The following is a 9,592-nucleotide window of genomic DNA, read 5'->3' on the forward strand; positions in this document are numbered from 1 at the left end:
TCAAAAAAAAAAAAAAAAAAAGAAAATTTAAAAAAAAAAAAAAAAAAAAAAAGAAGTCTAGCCTGGGTGCTGGGGACTTGGGGAGTAGAAGTCAGATCTCTAATGTCAGCTTAGACACAGTAAGATCACTGAGAAGCCCAAGTCCAAGGCCTGCTTCAGGGGCTCCTGTGTCCTAACTGTCTACTCTCTCTGTCTAAATAGGTGGGGTGTATTCTGTGCCCCATAAGCCTACGTGTGAAATTAAGTTCTTTCTACCACTCGCCCTAAAACATCGCTTGCAGGTGGCAGTTACGAGCAGTCAACTTGATCTAGGATGTGGTCCTGGCTGTGTGGAAAGGAGGATGGAACCGGGGTTCATCACACGGATGCTCACGCTGTGACAGTTCTACTGTCCTCCAGTGGGGATCCCGAGTTCTTTCCCCCACTTCCTGCCTCCCCTCAGGGCCTTGCTTTCAGAGCCCCCCCCCCCCCGCCGTGATTTATTAGATCAGATGGATTATCTACTTTTATATCTTTTATCTACTTAAATGGCGGTGTCCATTGTAACGTGTCACGCATGCCTTTGCCCCCGGCAGTATAAGATGCTGTTTTCTCAGAGGTATTCCCTCTGTGGAGCTTCCCAGCAATACCTGCATCCTGCCTTAACCCTGGCTGCACCTGGTTAACTGCAGGTTTCTCAAACAGAGTCTGCCTCAAAATGTAACCCTCCCTGTCTCCCACGCTTCTCTCCAGCGCAGTTGGTGGCACACACGAAGTGTCCTTGACCCCTTTTCCCGACGAAGGCATCTAACCCTGCTGGTTTTGAATCCCTTGTGGTCCAGGCTGTGCCCTCCTCCTGACACCTTGCAGCCCTTAGCCTGTTCGCCCTCACTTTGCCCTAGTCGGTTCTCTACACTGCAATCTGAATGATGTTAAAAAATGCAGCACTCAGCCGGCTGCCGCCCTGCTGCAGTCTCTGCTAGGCTGAGCCACTCTCCTTGGAGGTCTGAAGCAGTAGGACAGGGTCCTGTGGTGTCCCACTCTTCCTGCCTCCCTTGATCTTCTTCCTTTGTCCCCTGACATCCTGAGATGAGCGTCCTGCCATCTCAAACACACATCCCTCTTCATGGAGAGCCTGCCATACTCTGCCTGGACCTCCTAACACATCCCTGAGGACAGCTTCCAGCGCTACTTGCTCTGTCCTAAGGACATCTCTGTGTGTTGTCACCATACCTATTACAAATACAAGTCAACACACCCCTGCCACGGTGTTACTATGTCTCCCAAACAAGGTGATCAGCCCTGGTGGGGGTGGGGGGAGGAATCACATTTGTTCTATATATAGTGTCCTGCACGGAGACTGGCTACAGGAGAAACTCAGTAGCACAGCAGATGACTGTGTGGCTGGTTTCATGCCCGGCTGCTGTTTCTACAGCTGCCCTCCTGCCTTCTCATAGGACTGAACACTCTGACGTCTTCAAGGGAAATATCCAATTCTGGACCGCAGGCTTTACCGTCCCGGTCCCCCATCTCAGTCCCAGTTAGACCCCTCCCTCTCCCACTCTGTCCTGGATTTCCCTTCCTCTCCTCAGAGGAACCTTTGGTTTCTTACTGGGCACAGCATGCTCTTGCCAGTGCCCCCTGCCCCCCTCTTTTTCCCCATTGCCCATTCTCATTCTTGTCCACACCTCTCTGCCCGGTCTGTGTTGCCAGGCCCAGCTGGTGGGACTGGATGCCGGGCAGGCACAGCCGTCATGGGAGGTCTCTCTAGTCTCATCTGTGTCTGTCATTCCCGCCTCCCTCCCGAGCTTCTTACTGATGTAATGCTGGATAATCAGGATTGGTGGGACACATCAGCTTAGAGACAGTTCCAGGCTCTTTTATGCTGGACAGTAAGTACACCCTTGGCACCCCACCCCCACCCCCCCTCCGCTGAACCTGCTGGGGCCAGGCCCGCCAAGCCATCCCTGGCCTCATCAGGAGACAAAGTAATCTTTCCACTGTTCTGTTGGCCCCAGATGATTCTCTCCCCTTTTTGTTTATTTGCTTGTTTTTTGAGACTAGGTTTCTCTGTGAAGCCCTGGCTGTCCTGTTACTCAGTAAACCAGGCTGGTCTTGAACTCAGAGATCCGCCTGCCTCTGCCTGCCAAGTGCTGGGATTAATGGATGTGCCACCACCGCCCGGCCACTCTCTCCCGTTCTTAAAAATTATTGGTGGGCAGTGGTGGTGCACACCTTTAATCCCAGCACTTGGGAGGCAGAGGCAGGCGGATTTCTGAGTTCGAGGCCAGCCTGGTCTACAGAGTGATTTCCAGGACAGCTAGGACTACACAGAGAAACCCTGTCTCGAAAAAACCAAAATAAATAAATAAATAAAAATAAAAACTATATATATATATATATATATATATATATATATATATATATGAATATATACACATCTAGTTTCAGAGGACAACTTTCAGGGGTCTGTTCTCTCCTTCTACCTAGGGATTGAACTCAGGTCTTCTGTCTGGCTTGGTACAGATGCCTCTCACCGAGCCATCCTCCTGCCTGTCTCCCCCACCCTTTAAACTGCCGCACTCTGCCCAAACTTTTTGCTCCCCCTGAGGTCCTCCCATCCTATGCAGAAAGCTAGGAGACCAGCAAGCCTTCTCCCATCTGACAGCTTAACTGTGGCTCCTACACTACCCAGCGGCCCATGGTGCTAAACAGAGGTGGCCTTTCTCTTACGTCAGAGATCCTTCCAAAATGCCACACTGGTCACATCACCCCGCTGCCCACCAAAACTTCAATGGCTCCCCCATTACCTCAGGTTCAAGTTTGAACGTCTATATCCAACCTGCCAGGAGAGATCACTTCCTCCTGCCCGGCATCTCCACCCTGACCTGTTTACTACTGAGGGTCAAACACTCACAGTGTCTCTAAATGAGCTGTCCTCTCCACACAGGAGGGGCCATTCTCCTGTCTCTCCTTCAGGACAGTTCTCAAGTGCAGTTTCCCTTGGAAGCCTTGTGTCCCTCCACCCCCAGCAGAATCAGAGTGAGCTACATACATCAGAGTGAGCTCAAGTCTATTTTCAAGAGAAAATAGACTTGAGTAACTGATGAGGGTGTCTGAGGGGTACCCTCAGCCTACCTCAAAGGTCTGTTTTCCAGCCCTCACCTGGGTTGGGCCCAGTAGAAGGAAAGGCATTTACCACAGTCTCCTAGCCTGGCTTGGGACATGTTCCAGCAGCAGTGGTGCCTGCGAGGAAAGCTTTGGGTAAGACAAGACAAACAGGAGCACGTTGACTGTGACCTTGGGTATCGAGCCCCTCACCCACTGCTTGGCTTCTGTGATCTCAGAGCCTTGCTGGTAGAACAGGTATTGTTCTTCTGTCCCCATGAGTTGGGAGAAGCAGCTGCTCCTGGAAAATGCCTCTAGTCAGAAAGGCTACCAGGTTCACCTCCAGGGCACAGCAGTGAAGATTAGCCCGAAGGGGAGGGGTCTTGACCTCTGTGGCAGGTCAGGGCCAAGTGCTACCTGCAGTCCTGCTCTGGTTTGGGAGGCGAAAGGCTGTAAGGGCAGCGATGGCTTCTTTCAAGATCACATAGGACAGAGCCTCCTTGGATCCAGCTTAGCCTGGGACAAGGTCTTTTATCCCCTACGGGCAGGCAGGCATTACCCAGTTCCTGTTTTTCCTGCCTGGACCAGCACCTTCCTGGGCCCAGACGGTCCTGACTCTAGTGCCAAGCTTGGAGCTCAGAAGCCTTTTGTCCCAGCCCCACCCCTGGCTGCCTACTGCTCCTTCTGGATGTTCCCTCCACTGAAGCTTTTTCAGCCCTGGGGAGGTGAGGCCTGAAAGACAGAGCAAAGGGAAGGAAGGGGCTCAGACAGCTTCTCACTACCTCCCTGGACTGGCAGGCTGCTGGGTCTGATAGATGGTCTCATTCACTGTTGCCCAGGACTGAGCAGAGATCAGATCCTCCCCCAAATCCTTTCTCCAGCCCAACCATCTACCCAGCTCCCTTCTACCCACTGCTACCCACGTTTAGCTCTCCCCCTCTCCCATCTATCCCAGCGCCTTGTCCGTCCAGCCCTGATGGAAACTGGCAGCTTCTGGAGGGAGGCGTAGATTGCGGAGGAGGGACAGCCTTTAAATGGAGAATCTGAGTTCTCCCTACACTCCCGTCTTCAGCCAGAGAAGCGTCTCAGAGAGCTGACTGAGCATGTGCGCCTGGGTATGGCTTCACTCAGGTGTGCTGGAGAACACCTTGCCTGGCTGTTTGAGAGTGAGTGGTGGCTGAAGCGTGGGGGCTGGGAGTGGGAGGTTGGGGGCACCGGGACCCTGGCTCTGCGCACCTGGAATGATCATGCCCTTGAAAGAAGGGGGGGCACACAGGGAAGATATAACCTTCCTAAGCACAGCTGACAGCCAGTGCCACAGCTTGGAGCCCCAGAGGCATGCAGGATTAGTGTATGTGTGTGTGCTGGCATGGGCCTTTGTCAGGCCATGAACCATTATACACAGGTTCACAGTGCCCCCTGCTGGCCAAACAGCCCAACCACAGTAACCTACCAGCCCTAAGCCTGGTTGGATACTCACCCAAACAGCTAGGAAGATGTCACCTGCAGGAAGCTGCAGACCTGAAGGTAACTCCCTCTGGCTAGATGCCCCACCCCTGCTGAGGCTCTGTCTCTTGTAGGCCCCCTGTGCACGCTGTCACACACCCCTTGGGGGTCCATTAGAGTGGGGTATGCAAATCAGAGTTGTCTGAAAGCTGGACTGAGACTTTGTTCTCTTCTTAGCCTTCTCCTGGGTAGTGAGGTGAGGGGGCTAGTGAGAGGCTACTCTCTGGTGCCCTCGGGAACCTAAGTCCTTAAGAGACCCATCCTTGCTAGAGCCCAGTCCCAGAGAAATGTCGAGCATCGATTTGGTGGGCGAGTCTGCCCCCTGCTGGCTAGACCTGGCACTTACAGCCAGCAGGGCAGGTTTCCTCCCTACCCCCATCTCCTTGCTTGATTTTTCCAAGGAAGCCTGTGAGGGCTGGTAGGCTTGGGTCCAGCGTTTCCTCAGCCTTTCGACCCAGGGATGTTTTGAAGGAGGGCTGAGTGGTCCAGCCTCCCAGCCTGCAGTAGACTCAAGCAGTGTTTGGAGAGCAGGCCTCATTGCTTACCCAAGCTCTCAGAGGGGCTGTCCTTACTAGTGTCTAACCCACTGTCACTGTCTCATTTTCTCCTCAAGGCAACCCATGTGTCAGGTAAGTATATATCAACATACGGGTCCATCACTCCAGTTGCAGCACGACTTAGATGTGAGGGCTGGCCAGTGGCTCAGCCTTTAGTCCCAGTACTTGAGAGGCAGCAGCAGGCAGATCTCTGAGTTTAAGGCCAGCCTGGTCAACAGAGCGAGTTCCAGGACAGGATTAGACAGAGAACCCTTGTCTTGCAAAACATACAAACAAAAAAAGATGTGGATGCCAGCGGCTATGTTCCCCTCTGGGCTCCTTAACCACGACTCTGGGGACTTAGCCGTCCTGTGTCTTTACCCTGTTTCTCACAGTGAGGCAGTCGGCACCTCAGTCTTACCTCATCTGGTTCCCTCTCCTCCTGAGTGTTGGCGGCAACTGGACAAGCCGGCAAGGACCGGACAGGAGGGGAGGAGGGTGTGATGGACCACTCCCAACCTCCAAGGGGCAAAGGCGACCTGGGAAAGAGCTGGGTAGGGAGATGCTTTTGTGAACGTCTGAGCATGGGTTGCCAGCACACTGCCTTTTGGTAACATCCGGAGACCCAGAAAAGGAAGCTCCAGGTGGAGACTCTCAGGACTGAGCCTGGCTGGTCACCCCTTTGGAATCCCAAGAAGCTGTGGCTGGTTCACTTCTCCACTCTACCTGGCACACTTGGGGCCTCCTCAAGTGGCAGACTTGACATAGCTGAAGGGATGGTTGGGAGGGACAAGTGACTTGGATGTGGACTCTATTCTTAGCCCTCTCCTGGTCTCTTGTGCTGTTTCTGTATCCTTCTGTCTCCCCACATATGATGTCCCCTCCCTCCCGCTCTCTGGTCCTCTCAGTCTCCCCGAGCCTCAGCTTCCCTTTCTTTTCTGGGGACTTGTCTCCTGGTTTTCTTTGTAGTCTCTAGTGAGCATGCTTGAAGGTGTGAGATCACAAGTGGGAGACGTGGCTGGCCACTGTCCCAAGAGGCTTCTGGAGGGAGATGAAGGCACAATATGGAGATAGGAGGTTTATTGGGAAACGCCCAACACCAAATACCAGCAGCGCCCCCGCCCCCATCCTTGACCAGAAATAAATAAGATGGCAATGGACGAACCATCTATCCCTCTCCTGAAGAGCTCTGGGGGAATGTCCCCTCTGTCCATCTGGGGGCTGGCTTTGGCACTTGAGATACTGGGTTGGGAAAGAGAAGCAGGGCTGTCGCCCCTTTCTGTTGTGATCCTGGGCCACCTGTGAGCTTGGCACTGCATTCACAATCTCCGAGGTCTGAGCTGTGGCAGACATTCTGCCTAATTCCAAAGAGGCCCTGTCCCTGTCAGACTCCAGCCCCTGGCTTACACCCGAGTGTCCCATCGTGGGCTTCTGCTCCCATCCCTGTGTGTGGCATGGGGATCCAATGCCTCTTCCCCAGCCAAGAGGATGTTGGGGAGAGGTGCTTCAAACTCTTTGTCTTCCTTTTCTCCAGCGGTCCAGGGGCTGTGGGACTGGCCCCTGCCCGTTGCCGGTCAGTGTGCCGTCAGCTCGATGGTCTTCTTCCGCTCCTCTCGGTGATCTTCCCAGTCGTCCTCCGGCTCGTACGTGCCTTTGACGACAGCCACACGGTCGTGGAGGCTCAGGGAGGAGGGGAAGAGCAAGTAGAAGTAGAGTATTGCAGCCAGGACGGCCCCCACGATGGGTCCTACCCAGAAGACCTGTGAGGACAGGGTTAAATCAGAAGGCGAGCCCCAGGGCGCGGGGACCACGGTCTTCCCCACCCCATGGACCAGGAAAGGGAATGGACTCATAGATTTCCAGGCCTCTAAGAGGGAAAGTATAACTGTTAGCCAGTCCTTAATGACAATGTCATGGACCACAGACCCTCCGAGGAGGCAGGCAGAGCCCAGCAAGCCTCTACCACCCTTTGGAGCTTTAAGCTCCACTGACACACGGAGACACTGTCCAGGGGTACAGTCCCAGAAGAACAAGCCTCAATATCTCCACAGGAACAGATAAATACAATATCAGAGGACAGATACAGGAAGGGGCAGTTAAAATCCTCAGATTTTAACAGATCCACAGACCCCCCCCCCATGCACTTCTAAAGATGTATTGATTTCACCCCACCCTTCTCTGGCTGCACGTCAGCCCATTCTGCGTTCTCTTCTCTGTTCAACCCCCAAGTTCTAGGCCGACAACACCCAGAAAGTCCAGTCACTTCTGGACTTTCAGTTCAGTATGCTGCCAAACAGTCCAACCAGGAGCCAGGGGAAGGCCTACACTCACCCAGTGAGAGGGGCTGAACCGATTCATGACCACCGCAGGGCCGAAGGAACGGGCTGGGTTCATGGAGCAGCCGGTGAAGTAGATCTGGGTAGATAGGGGGTCACGATGAGGAGGGTGCCATCCCTTCCACTCCCACAGAATTCTGACTGTCTCAGGGTCACAGTGCAGGGACCAGCCACAACTCAAACCCAGGTTTCTCAGTTCCTAGGATGATGATCCTATCCATGTACCCCAGCCTCTCCCCCAAACTACATTTCCTGAGCACACCCTCTTGTTCTCTCAGCCTCTGCTTCGGCTTGAGTCTCTGCTCACCCTCCCTTCCACTTCTTCAGTTTCTCCAGACAGGTTTTATTTGGGGGGAGGAGGGCAACATCAAACCTAGGGTCCAGTAAGGCTACAGCCTAGACACACAAGACCGGGTCTTAAACTCTGCTGGGTCTTATTGATCTGGAGGAGCTGGTGTTCTGGGGTTCCACTGTTCATCTCCATGACACCCCAGCTTGTGTCAACACTACTCACCCCCACAAGATGGCCCAGTGTGACCGACAAGCCAATAGATAAGGCTGGGGAGCCCACTGGGCTGGTGCGGCGGGAGTCCGTGGAGGAGAAGATGCAGAGGGCCAGCTGGAAGGTCAAGATTAACTCCACCACCATGGCCTTGCCTGGTGTTGTGTTGTTGCTGAGCTGCAAGGAAGAGCTGGGTTAGGACCCTGCTGCCATCAGGGTCAGGCTCTGTGACAGGAGTAGCTGAGCAAGGCTCTGGTCTTCAAGGACACCTAGGGCCTGAGCTCTTGGAAGCCAAGTCCTGTGCATGACCCAGACAGGCTATTTGTTGGAGAAATTGCTCTTAAGTGTTCGCAAGCTTGAAGCTCAGGCCTGTAGCCAGAGGGTAGGGTGTCAGCGAGTTTTCCTGGGTGCCATCATGTCAACGGCTGTGCCCAATCCCCAGCCCCCATGAGCTGGCATTTACCCTCCCTCCTGTGGGCAGCTGCCCAGTTTGCCTACTGCAAACAGCCCCTGGCCTCCTATCCATGCCTGACCCGTTGCCGGTGCCAACTTCAAACCCGTCTCTCCAGTGTGTCTGACTCACAGCTTGACAATGGCCGAGAAAATCCTCCTCTGTGTTTGATTAATGAGCCCAGTTCACATGGGACAGGGGGCTGAATCTAGGGCTGCAAAAATGGGGAGACAGCAAGGGGCAGGAGCAGGGGTTACAAAAGGGGGAGCCAGTATTGGGTGTGCGTCACATCACGGCTTCTAAGTGTAATCTCCACGACACTAGCTGTGCTCTGATCACCTCCATGTAATGGGTAATAAACTGGAAGCCCGGGGAGATCACGGCTGCTCCAGACCACGACTGATCACTATCCGCTGCTCTCTGGTGGGTCCGTTAAAACTATACCACCAAGGGGATCACAATAAAGAACTCACAAGTGAGGTGAGAAATGGAAGGGATGTTTCTGCGGCCACGGGGAGTTAAGGCAGGAAGAGCAGCATAAGAGGAGCCCTTATAGACGAGGCAGAATGTGAAGAGAAACCAGGACCCTGGAGCACCGAGGCTGCCCAGGAGGTTGGTCAGCCTGTTCTTCCTGGCAAAGTTGTGTACTGGTGTCTGGTTGTACCCATTCTCAAGATGGAGGAGCATGGAGGGTCTGGTCTGAAATGTCCCCAGGGTTCCTGCCCATCCCTCCACAGTCTGGTGTACACTCACCGCATTGACGGCCAGGTTACCCCGGGCATTGCCTGGCGCCAACCAGTACAGGATGCCTGCCCCAGCAATGGCGCCCACCAGCTGAGCTGCCACGTAGAAGACAGCTCGGAGCAGCGAGATCTGGTTGCCTATTAAGAGGGCCAACGTAATGGCCGGATTGATGTGGCCACCACTCACAGGTCCCAGAGCTTGGGCCAAGGTACCTATGGCCAGGCCAAAGGCTATGGAGATCTGCAGAATGGTGGGCAGCGCCGAGGGCCACTTGAGTGCCGAGCCCAGGCCAAAGAAGACGAAGATGAGGGTGGCCAGGAACTCTGCGAACACGGCCTTGAAGAAGGCAAGGGAGCACACCTCCTTCTTCATGGTGGCCTTGGGGGCCGGGTGGCAGCGGCAGCGTCGCGGAGCGGCCGTCGGGGCGGCG

General features: G+C 54.3%; 1 protein-coding gene across 1 annotated transcript; it reads right to left on the reverse strand.

Moving 5' to 3' along the window:
• Positions 1-6,194: 6,194 nt before the first annotated feature.
• On the reverse strand, positions 6,195-9,586 carry Aqp5 (aquaporin 5). Its single transcript, XM_028788314.1, has 4 exons — positions 9,172-9,586; positions 7,980-8,144; positions 7,461-7,544; positions 6,195-6,889 (listed from the first exon to the last, which is right to left on the reverse strand). Exons 1-4 carry the CDS (start codon positions 9,532-9,534, stop codon positions 6,704-6,706), a joined length of 798 nt encoding a protein of 265 aa, XP_028644147.1. The 5' UTR covers positions 9,535-9,586; the 3' UTR covers positions 6,195-6,703.
• Positions 9,587-9,592: the final 6 nt, after the last annotated feature.

Source organism: Grammomys surdaster, unplaced genomic scaffold, assembly GCF_004785775.1.
Source record: "Grammomys surdaster isolate TR1022 unplaced genomic scaffold, NIH_TR_1.0 125742, whole genome shotgun sequence".
Lineage (NCBI taxonomy): Eukaryota > Metazoa > Chordata > Mammalia > Rodentia > Muridae > Grammomys > Grammomys surdaster.

Bases quoted from the DNA above. Each gene is read 5' to 3' on its own strand.
- Aqp5 (XM_028788314.1), bottom strand. From the start codon at position 9,534: ATGAAGAAGGAGGTGTGCTCCCTTGCCTTCTTCAAGGCCGTGTTCGCA. The intron at 8,145-9,171 runs GTGAGTGTACAC...TCTTCCTTGCAG, and splicing joins GTAACCTGGCCGTCAATGCG to CTCAGCAACAACACAACACC. The intron at 7,545-7,979 runs GTGAGTAGTGTT...CTATCTACCCAG, and splicing joins CACTGGGCCATCTTGTGGGG to ATCTACTTCACCGGCTGCTC.